The sequence below is a fragment of the Coffea arabica genome, chromosome 5e (genome assembly GCF_036785885.1).
Source record: "Coffea arabica cultivar ET-39 chromosome 5e, Coffea Arabica ET-39 HiFi, whole genome shotgun sequence".
In the NCBI taxonomy this organism is placed as follows: domain Eukaryota; kingdom Viridiplantae; phylum Streptophyta; class Magnoliopsida; order Gentianales; family Rubiaceae; genus Coffea; species Coffea arabica.
In genome coordinates this window covers 49,149,957-49,171,342 of record NC_092318.1, presented here as the reverse complement: position 1 = coordinate 49,171,342, position 21,386 = coordinate 49,149,957, and the positions used below count along the sequence as shown (strand labels likewise).

Here is a 21,386-nt window from a genome sequence, read left to right as displayed (position 1 = left end):
ACTACTGTTGGGTTAATTCCACTTTGTCCCCCCAAACTTTGGACGATTATCTACTTCAGTCCCTAAACTTCAAAATAGAACACTTAAGTCCTTAAACTTATAAATACCTCCCACTTAAATCCCTAAACTTATAAAATGGGACACTTAAATCCCTAAATCCTTATAAAATGGGACACTTCGACCACCAACGGCATTCAAGATTTGTTAACAATTTTCCTTAAGTGGGAGGTATTTATAAGTTTAGGGACTTGAGTGTCCCATTTTGAAGTTTAGGGACTGAAATGGGTAATCGTCCAAAGTTTGGGGGGAAAAGTGGTATTAACCCTACTACTATTGGTACTTAACTAATCTTTTATGTATATTTCCTGTTTCTTTTATTTTTTAATTTCTTTTTTGTCTTCTTCTCCATTAGTTTTCTTTCCTTCTTTTCTTTGTTGTTGAAAAATTAGTAATTTGCAATGTATGATTTTTGCCAAAATTACTCTGTTTTTTTGGTCAAAATTAATTCTATGGAAAAATGTCCGCAATATGGTTTGGCATTGGAGGAGGCAAATGATTTTTTTTTTTTTTGTAAGGAGGAACATCTCTAAGTGCTAAATATTTTTATTTTCCAAATTTCAGACACTTTTGCCATATTAGAAAAGCTTTTACATTTAAAATTCTGAAATTTATGTGATTCCACGCTCATTTAAATAGCGAAAAATTGAACAAACGAATCAAATACTCATAAAATTATATTATGTAACTCTATATAAGTAATGACCGAATGAAAAATATTTTTTAGTCATGTTGAAAAACTTAAAATATTATTTTTTTTAAAGAAAATATTGTTCAAGTTGATACAAAAAGATAAAGTTGATATAAGACTATCCAAGTGACCTTGCCCCATAGTTTTTCTTATACAAAATGAGAAAAGGAAAGGCAAAAATTATCTTCTACCTTTTTGTTTTTGGTAAATTGACTCTATTATCATGTCGAAATTATGAATTTCAAGCTGTGAAAATGCGAAATAAACTGATGCACTTTGAATTTTGAAAGCCGAACTGTTTGCTGAAATTCGATGAAGTAACTCACTACCAATCACGGATTAAAAGTGTAATTAATATAGGTTCAACATTTATTACCACCATTATCCCCAACTGGGTTCACAAATATTTTATTGTTTTCTTTAGCAATTGTTGAAGAGGTATGTTCAAGGAATGTGCCAAACCGAAGCCCTCGAGTCTTTAGCAAAACAGCAAGTGAAAACGCCGCAGGTAAAATACATCTCAAGCTGTAAATTTAGAAGCACTTGATTCTTCAAAGAACCTGCGACTTTAATGTCCTTGTGTTCTTGCTCTGGATGACTTCTACTCTAATAATCTATCCTCGAGAGTATTACTTTACAACAATATGGATTAAGAGGTTAGACTAGACTTGATGAACTCCCCGCGTGGCTGAGAAGAAAAGTAGTAACAAGAAGGAAAACAATTTACCATGTCATTATTCAATTTTGGAAACAACAATTAAGAGTACAAGATCCCACAAGATAAACCCTCAGTTTGGTGCGGTGAGAAAGCTTGAATTAACAACCAGGGGTCCTAGCATTTGCCGACTGCTCACCAACTCCAGCGTTTGCCACCATGGGTCCTCTTGGTTTTTGATGGCTTCTCTGATTTGGAATGAAAATCATGTCATTGCAGTTAATGTATCTTCTTTCCTATTTCAAGCAGAAGGCCAAACTGCATGTTGTAAACCTGCAACAAGGCTAAATATCCAATGAAACATTAGAAGAGAACAGAGACCAGATAACATGCAGGGTGGCCATTGTTCCACCTAGATAACAATAAGTGACTCCAGTGGTTCTACTTAGGACCGAGGAGCACACAGTAAAGTCGAAAGTATACAGCTTTATATTTTATTAGGATATGCCTTTCAAGCAAGCAGGTGGTAGAATGACCCTTTAGTAAGTAAACTTTGGTTAAGTTCACCGTTTGATCGTTTACTTTATCAAGCTGGACATAAACAATTTTCTCAAGTGATCGTTTACTTTATCACTTAGATGAAACTCACACATTTCTGCATGGAAAGAAATAATGACTCACAGGGATATGTCCATCCTCAGCTGGAAAGCCAAGAGGAAACTGCCAACAAAGGAATCACAAGTACTAATCCAAAGTTCACCAAGCCATCGACATCTTTGACCTTTTCCACTCTCTCGTGAATAGTACTCAACGTCCGTGTAAAAGGACAAGTCACCTGTTGATCCTGTGGTTAGACGCGTATTAGTAAATTTTTCGTAATGCGTCATCAACAGTATTAGTTTCTAATTTTATAGGAACATGAGGATGGTGCTGCAGACCTTCCTCCTGAATCTTTTTTTCCCCCCTTTAAATAATAAATACCACACATCATTCATTGATCTTAAAGAAATGCGCGCTGAAGGCAATGATTATATGCATCAGATACAGCAAATACGTTAGTCCTAACTTTACGATCCCATTGAAATATGTTAGCCTCAGAATACTTGAGATACTTTCTACATGACGATAATGCTAATTTTCCTGTGATTCAAAAGCAGTCCAAATAATAATTTAATCCTTGACACAGACAGGTTAGATCAGACGTTACTCACCTTGATATTCAAACCGCTACCTTGGTCCTTAACATCTGAATTTTCTAGTATTCTTTGCCTGTCTTCCCCTGATGAATCTGATGACATCTTGATTTCAACACTTTTGAGTTGCTTGCCAGAAAGTGCTCCATAAGCTGAGTCAGTATGAATTGTTTCCATGACTGAACCAAAGAAGTTCGTCACAGGTACCTATCAAAAGAAAATCAGGTAGCACAAATACATGAGCACCAAACTTGATTCAAGAAAGTTATCTTGACATACAAATCGCTCAATAAGGCACTCATGAATCCTATTTCAATATTTACCTTCTTATGTCATTTCAACAAGTACCATTATTTTTATTTTCACCATACAGGAGAAATTTGACTCCCATAGTTGGGTAATACCTATAACTCATCGTGAAAAAATTTCCCCTATAATTTCTCCTAGACTTTTTCAGTTTCGAATTAACATGTTACAGATAGAGAGTAGCAAGATATTATAGACAGGCAAGGGTCATTAGTAATTCGACCTAATCCTATAAAAGACTTGAAAAGAAGAAATATTTAGGTAATTGTCTAATCCTTGCATAAATGCTCTGAACTATCTTAGGCAAAAGATATTTGAAACCTCATATTGATTTTTTTCTACCTCATCAAGACATTACTCTTCATTTTGGGCAAAGACCTATATGAGATTGCTCTAATCATTTTCAACACTTTCTCTTTATTACCCCCTTCTCCATTTTTCGTTTTTGGGAGAGAAAGTCATCTTTTCAATATATAATGAAGAACTTGAAACAAATTAAGAATGATGAAATGGTGAGTCAGAGCAAGAGCGATCTGAACTTCACATACCTCTTCCAATCGTCGTTGATATAGATCTGTCCGATAATATGCTGTTGATAAAAGCAAATTTGGATTATATGAGTTGAACAAACTGCAAAATCGCAAAAATTGGTGTGTCATGATCAAGACTAGCAAACCACAAAGTTTCAAGTGGCATGGTAAAAAAAATCTGGTAATGCACCATCTTGCCTCCTTAGGATATTAGGTTCTCATTTCATTGACAGTGTTCACCAGGCACACTTACTGATGTTATAAAATGCTGTCACTAATTCATTACATATAAGATTAAGATTGAGATGTTCTCAAAAGGCACACGGTCATTACATGCTACAGATGGATTGAATAGATAACTTAACCTCCATTTGGGGTCACGTGTTGCAGCTCCAAGAAACATGAAATCTCACTGCGATTTAACAACTAAACAGCTTGCTAATTAAAAAAAGTTTTATTCAGAACTCGCTGATTAAATACGCACTATGGTCGCAGTCGTAGCATCAGAGGTTCTTATACCATTTAATGAAGAAAAGGGGGTGAAAAGTTCATAAATATAAACATTCTCATTTCTCTCCCTATCGTGGTATCTCTCGATTATTTCCTACTTCATGTCAGAGAAATACTTCACGGAAAGTACCGGCATCTATCGAAGACGGGACTTGCTCTGAGAAGTAATCCTCTAGAAATTCCCAAAAGAGAAGCATCCAGAATGTTGTTCAGTAATTTCATGAAAACATGTCATAGTGAAATCTAATCAATCAAAGGTTAAAACCTAATAATTTAGTCAATAAAGATTCAGAAGCCAAGCACAGTTAGAATCGTGAATTGTATCCAATGATCATATGCAATATTGATTTACATATACCTGCTTAGAGAAGCATTGTTATACATGTTTAGCCTCTCAAAAAAGGCAAGAGTGTAAAAGGTGAACCGGTCAACAACAGAGACACCAACCTGCGACATACAAAAAAAGGTTTCAGAGAAGCCAATATCAACATGGACTGGGAAGGGGGCAGGGTTGTCATTGTGATTAAGCATTATCCAACTGACCTCCAGTGAGATATGGAAGAATTTCAAGAGCCTCCTTATGGTTTTAAAAATGAAATAGACCTTTCAGGGAAAAAATTATTAAAAAACATTCCAAAGATAATTTGGGGGAAACATTAGAGAGGGAAGGTCATAGTAAGTACACTAAGGGGGGCACTGTTGTAGGAGTATTAATATTGATAAGAGTGGCCAATGTAACATTAAAAACTCAAGGGAGGCCTTGTAGCTACCATGATCCTCGTAAAAAGTTAGCATAATTTACCCAATAAAATCTTGATAGTAAACAAAACAAAAGAAATCAATCTACAATTGCAGAAAACTGTTGGTGCCCTATCTATATAGAGGTTCACTAATCACAAATTGACGATTCCACAATCTCTTCACTTACATCAGAGTCCAAGTGATGCGAATATGAATTTTCTCCCTTCAAGCTACTCCCAATAGCCAAAACACCTGGTGAATGAAGCTGCAAAGCAAGAAATAGTCTCTCACTTCACGGTACAAAATGACATTGTATGACGACTAAAATTTAGGCTTTTCGCATACATAGATATTTTGAACGATCACAAATAAGTCCCAGATTTTTGAACGATCACAAATAATTGCCAGAAAATATAAAAATTTTCAATAGGAAAAGAAAAATGATGGTAGGTAGGAATTATCACTTAAAGGCCAAAAGAGCAGATGAAAGTACATTAGCAGTGGATTCAATAAGCAAGACAAGTATCAGTGCAGGCAAGCCTGAAAATTTACTTTAACTCAGGCCGATCAAGTTTCTTCAAGGGGAACATAATGTCGTTAATCTCAAGAGACAATCACCATTGCAGCAGAAACATCCTACATAAATTCTAATACTCCTGACAAACCAAAGAAACCAACTAGAATAACAACAAAATCCTTACACAACTAGACAAAAGAAAAAAGTAATCATATAACTGCATAAACAACAATAGTTATCCACTATCGACTGTTCTTAATATATCAGATGGCAAAATCTAACCTGAGAAAAGAGAGTAGCTGCTTGGCAAGTGTCTACCATAATCAACAGCTCCTTGAATCTGGAAATTCAACAACCACAAAGACAGCTTAAATAATTTCACTATTCTTCTAATGTGATTGCTAAAATCTAACTCAGAATGACAAGATGCGGCAATTTATGTAAATCCCTGCATCTAAAAGTCAAATATGTTGGAACCTAACATCAAAGATTAGTCCTTCTCGGTTTTAGTTTCAAAATATAGTCTTTCAGAGCCCTTTTGGTATCATCCTTACATAAACTCTACTGAAGATCTAACTTTTTACCTTCTTTTTTCCTTCATTTGTTTGACAGCATCAGCCAAATCATGACTCTGAAGCTCCTCCGAGTCTTGGAATTTTAGAAACTCATCTCCACCATGCCCTGTCATATATACAAGAATATGGCTTCCTTCATCACTTAGAAGACGTTTTGATCTAGGCACAGCATTTTCATGACGACCCATCAAGACTCGAAGAAAATTTTCAACAGTCACTTCATAACCTCGATAATCCACCTGACATTTTCAAGCAACAAAATTAATCCATCGTCCAGGTAAATGAAACATCTGAATTTAATGCAACAGAAAATTATTTTTTTTACTAGAATTTCCACTATTCTGTCAAGCAAACCCAACATAAAAGAGACAGTAGTAACTACTCACTACACCAATACAATCTTTCACTAAAAATCCGAGAGTTTAACTTATTTGAATATTCCTTTCTTAGGGAAAAAATTTAAGAAGGGAAGGAATTCAAAAGGGGATGAGGACGGTTTGAATTAAAAGCTGGCTTTGAGACAAGGAACAAAGGCCCTTAACCAGTGGGCTACACTCGAGAAATCCCTTCACAAAATAACATCAATGTAAATATTATTCAAAATAAACAAACTCATGGTTATTAAAGTGTGACAGCGTCCATTTTTCTTCTAATTCAGAATCATGCAATTGTTGTCATGTCAAAACAGTACGGACCTATAATATCAAGTACGAAAAACCGAAAACAAGCTAAAAGATGATAAATTTAAAATTTTTCAAAATTGGCTCTATCAGATAAAAAGTAAAATCTACAGGAAATTCAGACTATTTACCTCTACATTATCTCCATACAAGTTAAGCCTGTGATTTTCATTGTTGAAAACCTGAGCAGGGTACTTATTGCGCGCATTGCAAGCCATATCATCTGCCAACATCAGAATTATCCTCTCATCCGGTATGCCTAGCCTCTTCACTGTTCTAAACAGCCATCGCATCCGTATAAAATACAAACTGACTAAAATAAAAATAAAAATCAACGGAAAAAAATCAATTTTGACATAAAGGTACTAGGGTTTAATCATACCGGTATAAGGATAAAGTATTGGCCATATGACGATAATTAAACCTGAAAAATAAGCAAAGAATAATATATCTACAATATCAGAAAATGCTGTCACAATAGGAGAAAAGAAAATTAGACAAAAGAAGGGGAGAATTAATTGGGGTTTACCAGAATCGAGAGGTACAGACTAGGACTGCCCAATTATTTGTGTGCATTGTGGCGGTGGAATGGGAAACTGTAGACGAAATTGCTCCGGTGAGATTGGTGGCTATTAAAACCACCAAAAACGCCACGGCTTTGGGGAAGTTGAAGCTCTCCATTTCTCAACTCAGACACGAAAATTAGTTCATCAGCTAACTGCGATTTTCTTCTGTATTTCTTCGGTAGAGTAATGAAGCTGATGAGTTGTGATGATGGCTGATGAGTTGTGTTTGTTCCTTGTTCTCCTATTTTAGTTCTTCTCTCGGTTGAAGGAAGAACCAAACAAGCCGTGACCAGAGATCCACGTGTTCTCCTTTAACCTTTTTTTTTTCGCCCTTTTTTTCTTAATGCTACCTTTGTAGAGTATACAACAACAAAACTAAAGCTATAATATAGACTCTCTTTTTTTTTTGGAAAAAAATAAAGAGAAAAAATTATGAATTTCAATGATAATTGACAAAAAAGAATGTATTAAGAAGTGTTTAATTCGTATTCCATAATTCGAATTATAAACTCTACAATGCGTATTTACAATGGCGGAATTAAAATCTTGTGATAAGAAGGTACAATGGTCAATTTCAATATAAATCATATTTCTAAATTTATATAAGAAATATATTATGTGCTTTGATTTAAAAAGTCAAATCCTTTTCTCCCATTAGAGTGTTGTTAATGTTTAATTTGAAATATGTTCATCATTTTTTGTTAGAGATAATTAATAAAATATCTTATTTTTTAGCGGATAAATATAGAATAAAAGTGGAATATATAAAATTTCAAAGAATAATCTATATAAAGAAAGGAATTTTTTAAATTTAAGGGGGCAATACAAAAAATTCAGGGTATATAAATATGGTGCAAACTTAAAAATCTTTAAAATTTTCAAGACTATTATATAACTTTATTAACGCCTTACATGTTTGGTTTGGAAGTAGGATGGTTTCATTCCAGGAAAAATCGTCAATTTAGTCCTCAAACTATTTTACTAAAGTCGATTTGATCCCTAAAAATTTTATCACACCAATTAAGTCCCTTAACTAAAATTCTTGTGCCAATTGAGGATTTATACGACGTCGCCACCCAAAACTCATGTATATGTACAGAAAACAACGGCCACGCAGGGTCTTTATGAAAGTTCGCACCCTAATTTCTACGGAAAGCAAGACAGAGCCCCTTTTGCATCCGGCGGAAACCTATGAATCTGTCCAAGCGTTCATTTACTCTCCTCCCCCGCCTGCTCACTCCTTCTCTCTCCTCCCTCTCTCCTCTCCCCCCTAACTTCGCCCTTGCAGCCACCTTTTTTCGGCTAGCTCACTCCGCTTCCTTCTCTGCAGTCTCCCGCCGCTTCAACATTGACTCACCCGCCGCCTGCGTCGCCTTTTACACGGTCTGCAAAGCCATCAATGAAAATCTGGGCCATTTGTTTGAATTTAAGTCGGATATCAACCGCATTATCGTGGGTTTTGGGTGGATTTCTCTGCCAAATTGCTGTGGCGTTCTGGGGTTGGAGAAATTCAAATTGGATGGTGATTTATTGGGTGAAAATGGGTCTTTGGTAGTGCAAGCTCTCGTGGACTCTGAAGGGAGATTCTTGGATGTTTCAGCTGGGTGGCCTAGCACTCTGAAGCCCGAAAAGGTTCTTCGACAGTCGAAGCTTTTGTCGGGCGTTGAGGAGACGAAAGAGTACTTAAATGGGCCATGTTTTGAGCTTAGTGATGGAAATTCAATCCCACAATATATTTTGGGGGACTCCTGTTTTTCACTTTTGCCTTGGCTTTTAACGCCTTATAAGAAATCGGATGAAAATGCTGAGTTGAATTCGTCCGAAATGGCTTTTAATTCAGTTCATAGCAGTGGGATGGAGTTGGTGAGGATGGCATTTGGCAGAGTGAGAAAAAGGTGGAAACTTGTGGCGAAGAAATGGAGTGAGCAGTGTGTTGAGGCATTTCCATTTGTAATTGTTACGTGTTGTTTGCTGCACAATTTTTTCATAAAGTGCAGTGAGGCAGTGCAGGATGAAGATGCAGAGTGCTCGAGGGATCAAGAGTTTCCAGTGTTTGATGGAGAGGTAGATGAGAGTGGGAAGAGGATTAGAGATGCTCTTGCTTCCCATTTGAGTAGGGCGAATGAGAGGAGATAGTTTCACTGCTGTAATTATCAGGCTTCTTAGTTTACTGCTTTTTGCTGTTCTTACGTGCGTGAGATTTTGGTTTGTGGTAGTTGTATATATCTGATTAATCGTAATTGAATTAGGTTTTCTGATATGCTGTTTTTCAGTCAGCCACCCTATTGGTATACATTGTACAATTCATTGGTGTTTTGGGTTATTCCTGCTCACGACATCAGAATAGGGAGCCTGATGCTAATCATCATGAACGATCGGTCCTGAATCCTAGCTGGCAGGCTCATGGTTTTGCATCTCTACCAGAGTTTCAGAGGAACTATAGTTAAATGAGGTGAAAGTTCATTTGTTAATTACTTGGTGGCTGGGGTACATTATGTTTGGAGCTGAGAAAATGGTGTAGTATTTCAGTATCTGCAGATAGCTCTCTTGAAACTAGTAATCACCTTTCAAGGTTTCACAAGAGTAAAGCCAAGTCTAGGTTCCAGGATGCTACTAAGTTTGCACGATGAGGTGAATGCCAATTTAAGATGCGAAACTTTTATTAATTATTATGATGGAGATGATCTATACCTCTAAGATGACAATTGGGGCTTGGCTGACTTTGATGTTTTCTCTTCCCTTTGCATTATAAGAGCTTGCTTGCTGGTGCAAATGATATAGTTAATGGAATGGGCATTTCGACAAGCTAGTGTCCTCCTAATGTGTCGGAGCCATGTCAACGGTAGTTCTAAGTCGGGCAAGAAAGAGCTGACGATGAGAAAATGCCCCTGCAACCAATCTTTACTTTGGGGGTTGTCACTTGTCAGATTGTTAGCTTTCTCCATCTGTTATTGTTGGTTTTTTGGGGCATAAACTAAGAAACAACACCTTAGTGTTGCAAAAAAAAGCTTATAAGAGACTTGTATTGAAGGTGAAAAATGAGCTTATGTTTTACATTCATCAACTCACTATTTATAGTGATTACATGAAACAAACTAACAAACTATCCCACTAACAATTATCCTAAAAATCTCAACAAAATATAATCTCTTTCTACTAGCAAATCTTATCTAAAATATCTGTTAACAAACCAACATGATCTTTGGTTAACAAATATCCTTATTTTTCTAATAACTAAATTATTTTGATATTAAACATAATCTAGCAAAATATGTAGGAAAAGTTGCATATCCCAACACTCCTCATTGCCACTTTTGCTGCAGATTTTGAATTGTCTTCTCAAATCTTTGAATCTTATTTTGGACGAGACTTTTGTAAGAAGCTTTGCAATTGATGATTAGCCTTGCAATGAACTTCTTCCTTTGGGTTTTTATGCAAGCTAAATATTAGCCTTGCAACAAGCCACTTCTTCTGTCTTCTCATGCCAAACTCCACATAAAATATGATTTTTTTTTTTTTTATGTTTCCAAATAACCTTCTCATAGGTTTAAAATGGAACATCTTTTGACGATATTTGAACCTATACAGAAAATATGAAATTCTGCATGGTTCTTCATTTTGTCATCACCATCAAAATCTGTAGACTCAAAAACAGAAATGTTATAATCTTGATAAATATCAGGAATCAATTTGATACTTCCTGACTTATCAATGATCTCCTCCTGAATTTTTTCAGGATCTGAATTCTTGATTTCATCATCATATTCTACTTTAGAATTGTCAAAATCCGACCAATTTATAGTGAAACTTCTCCTTTTTATTTTAATTGAGAATAATTTATTCTCAATCAAATCATTAGCCATTATCTTTGTGAAAACGACATCAAAAACTGATATGTGAATGTTGGCCTTGGATCTCTGTCTAACTGCAACTCTGTGGTCTCTAATTTGTGTATCCATCAGCTCTTCAAATACTGATGAAACAAAATTCGTCTCCACCATATCCCGTAGATCATTGACTACCAAATAAGTCCAAAATTTTATGGCCCAAATTTGGTAAGTTTCACCACTAAAAGTTGAAACATTTGACAAAAAGTTCTTTCCTGTCATGGCTTTGAACTTATGAAGGATCCTCACCAATGCATCACTCTCCAAAAAAAAACTCAGGCCCTTAAGATATAGGCTCTTGATATCACTTTGTTGGTTTTTTGGGGCATAAACTAAGAAACAACACCTTAGTGTTGCAAAAAAAGCTTATAAGAGACTTGTATTGAAGGTGAAAAATGAGCTTATGTTTTACATTCATCAACTCACTATTTATAGTGATTACATGAAACAAACTAGCAAACTATCCCACTAACAATTATCCTAAAAATCTCAACAAAATATAATCTCTTTCTACTAGCAAATCTTATCTAAAATATCTGTTAACAAACCAACATGATCTTTGGTTAACAAATATCCTTATTTTTCTAATAACTAAATTATTTTGATATTAAACATAATCTAGCAAAATATGTAGGAAAAGTTTCATATCCCAACAGTTATGCACTTCAAAAGATGAACTTGAAGACATTTTAGATGTAAACTTGCTGGAATTTTGAATCGGCTTCAAACCCCCAATTTCTTCCGCTATTTGCATGCAAAATGGGTTTCTGTCTTGGAAAACTCCTAATTTCACAGGTTTCCCCCAATTCGGATGCAAAATGGGCTCTGTCTTGCTTCTCGTAGAAATTAGGATGCGAACTTTCAAAAAGGCCCCTGCCTGGCCGTTTTGGGTGGCGACGCTGTATAAGTCCTCAATTGGCACAAGAATTTTAGTTAAGGGACTTAATTGGTGTGATAAAACTTTTAAGGACCAAATCGGCTTTAATAAAATAGTTTGAGGACTAAATTGGCGATTTTCCCTTCATTCTATTAAAGGTTTTGTTTGCTCTCTCTCTCTCTATATATATATATATATGCAGTGTCATGATTTCTAGAAACTCTTGCATTTATTTGACAAAATTCAGGTTACAAGTACAAGAGGTTACGCGACATTCAAGACTAGCATAACTTATGCTATATAAACATGTTCAAGGCGACTTCACCTGCAGCTGCTGCTATGCTATATACACTTACTTGTATATAGAATACTACTTTTTACTCGATATGTTCTGAATTGTTAACTCTTTGAAAGGTTCTATTCTCTTCAATATCTGCATTTGAGACGGATGAATAGGAATGTGGACCGCTTGATGAAATGCTTTGAGTCTGACTGGGACTTGGATTTTGCCAGAAATGGCTTCTTATGTTCTTGAATTTTGAAGGGGCAGTTGAGAACCCTGGTTCAGAAAGTATGTCCTGAACATCTGTTTGGCCTTCCAGCATGCTCACAACTTGAGACATTGTAGGCCTGAGAGTTGGGGATGCATTTGTACATAGAAGGGCCACATTTAGCACGAGAGTTGCCTCTTCTGATGAATATTCGGACCCCAAGTCTGGATCAACCAGTTCTAGTAGACAGCCTCTCTCTTGTAAAACATAGGCCTGGTCAGAAGAATGAGATGACAAAAGTTAGACTGGAACAAGCTGCATCAGAATCCTATGAGGGAAGATAGTGTAGATTTGGAAATTTTACAGCAATTTTGTCGGAAAGACAGTAAGATATTGATGAGGTTTCAGATTGTGAATGTGTGAGAATTACTGGTGGAAATCGAAGTAAAAATAACAGAATTGAAGAATTTCAGTTTTACCTCATCAAGAAGATAAACGCATTCTTCCTTTGGCCTGTAATTTGTGTTGCTTTTTCCACTGACTATTTCCAGTGCTACAACTCCATAGCTGTAAACATCTGCTTTAGCAGTCAAGTAACCGCGCATCGCGTACTCAGGAGCCATGTAACCTCTGCATGAGCAAGTATTAAGGGAACATTCATTACAATCTGAGCAGGTCACGAGGTTATGATCACCAGCAAAGGAAGCTCTTATTGCTTTGTTTTCAGAGGTGAAAACAAAGACCAACCCGCTGATATGGCAGATATGTCAAAGTGACAAAATGAAGGCAGGCATTTAAGCTTTAGCCACATGACTAATGAAGCTAAGTTTTAACCTGTTTTATTGTCGCATTGCTATTTATATATGATAAGATATCTGAAGCAGGAGCTAAAACCTCTACAGATTCTCCAAAAACATGGACAAAACGAACTTACATAGTTCCGGCAATCCGGGTGCTAATGTGACTACAATCGTCCTCATTCAGCTTCGCCAGGCCAAAATCAGAGATTTTAGCACTGAGGTCCTTGTCAAGCAAAATATTGCTCGTCTTGATGTCTCTGTGGACAATTTTCAGTCTTGATTCTTCATGGAGGTAGGCCAGACCTCGGGCTACGTCCAGGCAAATTTTCCTTCTTGTCGGCCAGTCTAACTTTATCTTGCTTGCTGAATCCTTTCCTGTTGACATTTGAAAGACAAACTAGTTACTTAGATTGCTATATATCCACCAAAATTATGTGCATCTCTTTCAAATTTACTTGCACGTCTTTGCTGAATAGAGCTGAGCTTACCGAAAAGAGCTCGTGATACACAGTTGTTTGCCATGTATTCGTAGATGAGCATTAAATGATTTCCTTCAACACAGCACCCATACAGCTTTACAAGATTGGGATGTTGCAAAGCAGATATCATTCCTATTTCAGTCACAAATTCACGGTTCCCTTGTTTAGACTTGGAAGAAAGTTGCTTTACAGCAATTACAATACCATCTGATAACTGACCCTGCATCATGAAGCAAAGCTGCAACTTTAGTTTAGAATAATCAGAATATAAATTATTTAGAAATTATTGAGACAGAAGATACTTGGATCACAATTAAATTTCATTGTCCTTTGGTTTCTCTAAGCAAGGAGCACTTGGAAACCTATAAACCAACCGAATTATTTGTAGAGATTTGTAGGACACTTTTAGATAACATTTTGCAAAAGCTAAACAGAAAAAAGCTATAGTTGAAAACCTTAACTTATGGAGAACAATCATGGACCAAAGGATTTGATTTAGTTGCTCTGAAAATCTTTTTCATCTAAGGATTCATTTACAAGAACTGATTCAAATGTTCCATATAAACTAAGTTCAAGTATTTTACCTTGTAAACTGAACCAAAACCTCCCTCCCCTATCTTGTTAGCTGGATCAAAGTTCTTGGTTGCAGCTTTAATCTGGCTCAATGTAAATATCCCTGTTTGAAGATCAAGGCCACGAAGCTCTGTCCAAGATATGACAGTATGTCTCAGAGAACAAATTCAAAATTGAAAATACATGCACATGAGTAGAAGATGCTATAGCAGTATTTGACTTCAATATGACTTCATGCAATTACTCTAAAAGCATTGGTATTTGATCCCAAATAGATGCTCAATATGTAGAGGGAAAACTGGAATGGATTACAAACAATACGTGCACGCGCATTCACAGAATTCATGCCTCTACTTTTCTAATTTACCTCAACTACAAGGATACTGCAGAAAAGGCATATCTTTGCAAATTTCAAACCTTCCAGATATACATTTGAAGTAAAAAAGAACTATTCTGCTGTTAACTGTGGTTACAAGGTCTAGGACATGTCTGTGGAGGTCCTTGTGATGTGAGTATCTCTGTTAGCCAACTAATGTTTTGTCAGTTTACATGTGACAAGTTCAATAATGTTCTTTGATAAATTGCATAGAAGTTTGTACCCTTTTCTGCAGAGATTTTGCCACCAAGATATCCCTTTCTTCGTAAAATGGCCAGAATAAGGATGACTGCAAGTAATGCTCCTGCTACGACACCAAGAACTGTAACTGCTTCAATCTTCCTTCTATGAGTTGAAGGAGGCTCAAAATCTGCAAGAATATGTAATTTCATGTCACGCTAAATTGACTGGGTGAAGTGTTATTGCGAGACTTTTAGCATCAACTTGTACTCAAGTTCTGTGTCATTAGCAAACTGCAAGGGTCAATATCTACACGCATTAGCCATTATTGTAGAAGGTCTAGGGTCAATATACTCATTCACCAGAATAATGCTAACTCAACGCAAACTTTAGATGCACAGACATTGCAGAGATAGACAAGTGGTTGTTCTGGCACCTTGAAGAAAATCCAATTGTTTTACTAGGATACTAAATTCATTGAAGTTTAGAAAAGCAATCCATGTGACAAGTTTTTTTTTTTTTTCATATTGTCAGTATCTATTTTCAAGAAGACTAACTTTTTAAGGATTATTGTGCCATAACAGTTTCACATTATGACAAATTGTACATGCTAAAGAGAACGAGTTCTCAAGGATCATTTTAGAAGTAACAAGTCAATATTTTTACTGATCGAAATAGTCTCACTTATAATACAGCACTATGAAGATTTGAGAAGAAATGTAAAGAAATTCTGAGAATGGTGAGCAAGCTGAAGATTTATCTCAAAAGATAAAGTGACATACTAGGATCCACTGATATGGCTGAAATTAGAGGACCATAAACTCCTCTAACTGGGATTCCTGTAGTCCCTCTTCCTGCCCAGTAAAAGTGGATCTTCAATGTGTGGCTAGTCACTGTGGCCGTGAAGGTCTTCACAATAGGCCTACCAGCGCCGCCTGCCACATTTTCAATATTGAAGTCCTTCAAGACCAAATTTTCCTGCACATAATATACTAAAATTACAACCAAAGTGCGAAATTTAAAAGGAACTTATCAACTTTTTCACATTCAGAAGCAGTATGATACCTGCAAATACACATCAAATATGCGTTTCCCCTGGCTGCTGAATGTGCTATCATTTGTGAAAATAATCTCTGCGAAGTGGAGCTTAACTGTGTAGTTCCCATTGATCAGGCATTGTCCATAGTAGGTGAGAGACAGAGGAGATACACGTGCCGTTGTGTACAGTTGTGACTCTGCGGAAGAAACATTCTGCAAAGCACTAGTGTTTGTATGAATGTAGATATCTGAATCAATATCATTGTCCATGAAGTTCCCAGTGCTACTAAATGCCCAGTTTTGTCCTGCATAAAACATTGAAGCGCCCCTAGCTTCTAAATCAGCTTCGAACTTGGTGTTATTCGTTGCGATGAAATCCTTTCCGCCACAGTTAATGTGCAAAGAGTAATGTTCTGCCAATGCCAGACAGTTCATACAAGTCTTAGAAGACTTAACTGTACCCTTTTAATAGAACAAAAGAATACTTATTCTCCAAATTAACATCAATTCAATACTGTTTTATGTAAATGAAATCGGAAGACATTCTAAATTTCATAACATTTTTAGGTGGACGAAAATATCTCCAGATATTTCTTCAGTTAGTTATACAGTGTCATGTTAGAGAATCTAGTAAATAACTTTCTTCTTTTTCTGGTATTAATTACCAGAAGATCTTTTGTATATTATGAAAATTTTCTGTCAGGAAGAACAATAGATATTCTCGAGTCAGAAGCCAAAGCAATGAGACAACAAAATCTACTCACGCTGATCCCTTGGTTCAGGACAGGGATAGTTTTGCATTAGGCACGAATGAACTCTACTAGGGCTGCACAGGAAAAAGTCGCATTGTAAGTCTCCAAGTAACATTATCAGAGGGCGTACAAAGTTGATAATCTTCTTGAAATACTAGTCTATGACCAGAAGCAAAAGGAGCAGGCACCAGAAGCTTACAATTTATTCTTTGATGAATAGCTTTCCGCCAAGTTTCTGGAGATACGATTTCAACAGCTATTAGTATAAACGACTTCATTGTACAATCTTGAAATGAGAAAAGAATACTAAAGGTAACTTACACGCTTCCACGTGGGCATTCAAATGGTGATGAGCTTTCCCATGTAAAACTGTTATTTGATACATCTCTGGGAAGAATAATTATATTAAACATTAGACAAAGTTTTAGGCACCCAATGTAGTATGTTCATCCTAGTATAAATGAGTTCATAAGCTTGCAACTTCAGTTTCCAATTCATGATTATGCGTGACTCAGATCAGGTACGCAATTGACGTGATTCTCAGTTGGTCTGACATCAATAAAACGCTCTTTTACAGCAGATATTTCAGGAAATATCATATGAGGGAAATTTGCTTACACATTTTTGTTTCTAGATAAAATCCAGTCTGGAATTGGTCCAGTAAGTCTGTTTCCAGTCAGATACCTGCAAGGTGAAGAGACAAGTTGCGGTTGGTCATATTATGGCCGAAAGGAGAACTGTATTTTGTGAAGGATATCCACTCACATAAAATCTACTTTGGATAGTTGGACGAAAGTTGCTGGAATTTCACCAGTCAAGTTATTGAAACTTAGGTCCCTGCATGATAAAGCACTGTAAAATAAGTATCATACCGAATAAATGTTCATTATCTTTCTATGAAGTTAATTGTGGCTCAGGAGAGGAGCTTATTTGAAGTTCTAACAACAACATACTGGCACCAGGATAACCTGAAAACTCTGAAAGATTTTAATGAGCATGTACACGACATTCAAATAGGAACTTCTGGCTTTTCTAGATTAGTTTCATGCTTTTCTCATTTGCCTGTGAAATCTGATCTGAGAACAATGATAACAAGTAGCAAAAAGGGCAAAAGACCACTTACAGATTTTTCAGTTTTTGCATATCCCCAATGTATTTAGGTATCTCTCCATAAATTGAACACTGCCTTAGTGTCCTGTGTTGGGAAATTAAGCATAATAAAGTATCAGATCATAGAGAACTTTAGAAGTAATCCGGAAATACAGTTGAGAAAATGGACTCACAATGATTTCATGGATTCCATATTGCTTAGATCTGGAAATGGAGATCCTTTGCCTTTCAAATCACTGATTCTCCTGAAATTGGTAAAAGATCAAGAGTAAGGCACATTGTACATCTCCTCTTTTTGCAAATAAGTTGATGAAAATTGAGTTCCAGAGCCTCTTACAGGTCAGTTAATTTGGTCAAGGCAGAAATACTAGAAGGAATGGGACCTTCAAGAGAGCATCCTTGCATGTGCCTGTAACATGAAATCATATTTGACGGTTCAAGATGATGGTGGAGGGCTAGAGGTTTACCAAAACAACTGGCCAAAGAAACTCCAATTAATATTCTCGCATCCATTATAAAACAAATTAACGAGGAACTTACAGTTTCTCAATTTTCTTCCAGCTGCCGATGAAGTCTGGTATCTTTCCAGTGAAGTTACTGTCACTTATCCTTCTGCCAATACCAATATCCTTCTACAGTTTAGTATTCAATGCATGGCAGAGGAAGAATCAACTCTTAAATAGCAAAGCTAGAACTGAAACCAAAACAATAAGCTGGCTCCAAAAAGTCATTGCTAAATGAACAGATGTAGTCAAACATGCCGAGAGCAGGGTAAAATTTTGCACTTACAAATCAGTTAGGTTGCTCAGCTTGGAAAGTGCAACTGGCAATTCTCCTGTGAACGAATTTGATGACAGAATACTGCAAGGACAATTAACTGGCATCAGTAGTTGGCCGAAGTAGAAAAATGAGCTGGTTACTGATCAATTTCGGGAAATGGTATACATGGCAAAGCTGCTAACACATTTACATTTTCTGTAAATTAACCAAGTTTCCAATCTCTGGTGGAATGCGTCCTGAGAACAGGTTTCCCTCAATGCTCCTGCCAAAAAAAAAAAAAAGAATCTCTTAAACTTGCAGATTCTGCAATGGAGGTGCCAAACTTTTGTAAATGAAGTCTATTGTGTTTCCCTGCATTGGTTACAGGTAAACATAAAATATGGTAATGCATTTGGAATTCCATGAGATGAGATATCTAATAACGAAGCAAAATTATAATGCGTTTATAGCGGAAGCAAGTTTGTACAAAATTTACTGAAGCCGCGAAAATCATATTACTGCTAATGAACTGTTAATTACTTATGTTTTCTTGGTAGGTTAGGCGGGGATGATTTACTACATTTTGACAATGAAGTTTATGATCACGGGGAACTTCAACTTACGCATTGACAAGTGTGGTAATTCTGGTCAGAGCGACTGGAAATGGACCAGATAACCTGTTTCCCATAAAAGAACTGCACATTCAAGCAACAAAGATTCTTTACTGTAACAGCAAAAGAACAAGTTTATAGTCGTAAGAAAACTTAATTTTATTCTTTATAGCAGTTCTTACAGTTCAACCAACTTCATTGAAGCCCATTGAGGTGGAATAGAACCATGGAGGTTATTGCGACTAAGATCCCTGCAAAATGCAAATTGCCCTTACAATGTACAGGATCTTATGAAAATTTAACCAAAAAAAAGAAACCAAAGAATTAACGACATTGCTTAGTTGATAAGGCTGTCTTGTTGCTTTATAAATGCAATATTAACTTCATTAATATTGAGAACAGATTATCAACTATAATTGGCTTCAAGAAACCTTTTGCAAATGACTTACAAGTGTGCAAGGTACTGAAGCTTGGCAAATCCTGGAGGGACAGTTCCAGAAAGATTTTGGGCTTTCAAAGCACTGCAAGAATTTTGCACAAAGTTTAGAATCTTGTAGTATTTATTTTCTGAGAAATGGGAAACAATTCTTATTACAGTTTCTAAGCAAATAAAGTAGTAGATGAAAATCAAAGTGAAGTTCAACTAGGGTTAGTTAATATATTTGCTTCATGTTAAGGTGATTTATAAATATAATCCTTGAGATCAGTGTAAAATGTTAAAGTTCATCATCTAGGCCACAGCTCCAGAGCAAGTAATAGAATTCTTCATGCCTTTGCATTTTTCTTACTCCAAAGAAGTTTGATGTTCATGATCACCCACTTTTCAGATGAATCAGCCCCTTTAATTACCATTTTCTAGTACAGCACGGGGGCGTTGTGTTGACTCCTGGTTCTTAATGCACAAGGATTCTACAAGAATTTGTGGAACCATTAAATAATAATAATATGAACAAGCAAGCAGGAGGATTTGGGATTTGGTCAACGGTCAACCAATGTGAATAAGCGGCCCAAAGCTTGAAATAAAAATTTGTGGGGCCGTACTGACAAATGGAGCCTCGCCATTTATACAGCTGGAAGTCAAAAGGTCAATTAACACGTCCTGTCCTGTGTTGACTCATGATACAGTCAACCCCATAGGTAACCCACGTGCTCTCTGGCTCAAGGTTTATTTATGAAATTGAAAGTGTAGCGGTAAGACTTTCCAAGATTTAAAAAAAATTTGCTCCAGCTTAACTGAATCCAATGAAGCAAATTAAGGTTCAAGTAACTAAAAAGAGTGATTAATTTTCTCTTTTTTTTTTTATTTCTCTCTCTCTCTCTCTCTGGTTTATCTAAAAAAGTTTCAAGCTGCAACTCAAACGCAAAAATTTCAGCTTGGCAAGTAATCCAAGCCAGCATTGGTTTTGGAGAGTGCAAATTGTTTCTTCTATTGAGGAGAACAAAAAGATGGGGGGGACTATCAAATTTCGAGTCGAAAAGGGATAAGAATCTGCTCAGAATGCAGGAAAAACTGGATAAACAAGCAGACAAAAACCTTTTGACAAGCAAAGAACAGCAAAAGAGAGATGATATATCAGCAAAAAGGGAGGCCGTTTACTCGAAATACAGAGTATACACTTACATTCCAGTGATGTGGCAAGAAGAATTTTTATTGAAGGAGCAATCACAAGTGACAGAGCTCTCAATGCCTTTTACCAAAATGGGAAGACTCCAATTGCCTTTCCCACTGCAGGGATCAATGCTAAAATCCCAGTCTGTCTTCCCCAGTCCTTTGGCAATCTCTTTTAACACCAGCACTGCAACCAAATACGAACCAGTCACATAAAGAAACCAAACGATGGCATGCATATATCTTGGCTTTTCATCAAATTTCCAGCAAATAATTAAAGAAAGATAAGAAGCTGAGATGACTTTGTACGTCTTGTTTTCAAGTAAAAGACTTGACAAATTTGAAAAAGTGTTTGGATTACCTTCTTCCCTGAGGAGTGTGGCAGGTGTGGCTGCAAAAGCTGAATTTGCGAAGAAAACTAACTGGAAAGAACAAATGAGAAACAGAAAAGGCAGCATTTTAGCAAGCATAGCTGAACTTATTTGGAACTTAAGACTAAAGGGCCATCATTTTTATTGTACGCTCCAGAATTTTATCTGCATGAAGTTCGGCTCAGTACACACTTATCTACTTCATCTACTTCTTCTTAGTTCTGGCCTGATGGATGGAATATTTAACAGGGATTCTAAGGCTCATAATGCTCGTGGGGACTAATGTATCAAAGACTGCTTAAAGGGGTCCAAGAAAGATAGGTGACATAAATGTGGGAAGAAGAATTTGGATGTCTGTGACAACTGTAGTTGCAATAATGGATATTTTTTAAATAGTGAGGAAGGTCCCTTCCACTCTGCTGCTCGTACCAACTTGCTAATTTTGTAGGGAC

The 21,386-nt window shown here is 36.4% G+C and overlaps 3 protein-coding genes across 9 annotated transcripts; 1 reads left to right on the top strand and 2 right to left on the bottom strand.

The window, feature by feature from the left end:
- Positions 1 to 1,255: 1,255 nt before the first annotated feature.
- On the bottom strand, positions 1,256 to 7,376 carry LOC113688514 (uncharacterized). Of its 7 annotated transcripts, none has more exons than XM_072048932.1 (12): positions 6,985 to 7,376; positions 6,838 to 6,879; positions 6,587 to 6,764; positions 5,785 to 6,014; positions 5,483 to 5,540; positions 4,871 to 4,948; positions 4,301 to 4,389; positions 4,073 to 4,114; positions 3,451 to 3,532; positions 2,615 to 2,803; positions 2,085 to 2,247; positions 1,256 to 1,747 (listed from the first exon to the last, which is right to left on the bottom strand). In XM_072048932.1, exons 1-11 carry the CDS (start codon positions 7,134 to 7,136, stop codon positions 2,101 to 2,103), a joined length of 1,287 nt encoding a protein of 428 aa, XP_071905033.1. In that variant the 5' UTR covers positions 7,137 to 7,376; the 3' UTR covers positions 1,256 to 1,747; positions 2,085 to 2,100. The 7 variants fall into 7 exon arrangements, with proteins under 7 accessions (XP_071905033.1, XP_071905034.1, XP_071905035.1 ...); XM_072048933.1 differs by having other exon boundaries at positions 1,256 to 1,736; XM_072048934.1 differs by having other exon boundaries at positions 2,085 to 2,238.
- Positions 7,377 to 8,137: 761 nt separating this feature from the next.
- Positions 8,138 to 9,279, top strand: LOC113688515 (protein ALP1-like). The gene has a single exon (XM_027206348.2). It carries the CDS (start codon positions 8,213 to 8,215, stop codon positions 9,155 to 9,157), a length of 945 nt encoding a protein of 314 aa, XP_027062149.1. The 5' UTR covers positions 8,138 to 8,212; the 3' UTR covers positions 9,158 to 9,279.
- A 2,716-nt stretch (positions 9,280 to 11,995) lies between these two features.
- Positions 11,996 to 21,234, bottom strand: LOC113687946 (probable LRR receptor-like serine/threonine-protein kinase At1g07650). Its single transcript, XM_027205493.2, has 24 exons — positions 20,925 to 21,234; positions 20,576 to 20,750; positions 19,404 to 19,475; positions 19,137 to 19,205; positions 18,967 to 19,038; positions 18,555 to 18,626; positions 18,374 to 18,445; positions 18,125 to 18,196; positions 17,922 to 17,993; positions 17,758 to 17,829; positions 17,598 to 17,669; positions 17,240 to 17,311; positions 17,093 to 17,158; positions 16,796 to 16,861; positions 16,674 to 16,709; positions 16,487 to 16,548; positions 15,750 to 16,135; positions 15,467 to 15,662; positions 14,728 to 14,874; positions 14,140 to 14,258; positions 13,565 to 13,775; positions 13,211 to 13,451; positions 12,756 to 12,906; positions 11,996 to 12,549 (listed from the first exon to the last, which is right to left on the bottom strand). Exons 1-24 carry the CDS (start codon positions 21,031 to 21,033, stop codon positions 12,163 to 12,165), a joined length of 3,069 nt encoding a protein of 1,022 aa, XP_027061294.1. The 5' UTR covers positions 21,034 to 21,234; the 3' UTR covers positions 11,996 to 12,162.
- Between the last annotated feature and the right edge of the window lie 152 nt (positions 21,235 to 21,386).

Bases quoted from the DNA above. Each gene is read 5' to 3' on its own strand.
- LOC113688515 (XM_027206348.2), top strand. From the start codon at position 8,213: ATGAATCTGTCCAAGCGTTCATTTACTCTCCTCCCCCGCCTGCTCACT.
- LOC113687946 (XM_027205493.2), bottom strand. From the start codon at position 21,033: ATGCTTGCTAAAATGCTGCCTTTTCTGTTTCTCATTTGTTCTTTCCAG. The intron at 19,206-19,403 runs GTAAGTCATTTG...TGCATTTTGCAG, and splicing joins CTTCAGTACCTTGCACACTT to GGATCTTAGTCGCAATAACC. The intron at 14,259-14,727 runs GTACAAACTTCT...TATCTTGGACAG, and splicing joins CAAAATCTCTGCAGAAAAGG to AGCTTCGTGGCCTTGATCTT.
- LOC113688514 (XM_072048932.1), bottom strand. From the start codon at position 7,136: ATGGAGAGCTTCAACTTCCCCAAAGCCGTGGCGTTTTTGGTGGTTTTA. The intron at 6,765-6,837 runs GTATGATTAAAC...TATTTTAGTCAG, and splicing joins AATACTTTATCCTTATACCG to TTTGTATTTTATACGGATGC. The intron at 3,533-4,072 runs GTACTTTCCGTG...GCGATTTTGCAG, and splicing joins CCCGTCTTCGATAGATGCCG to TTTGTTCAACTCATATAATC.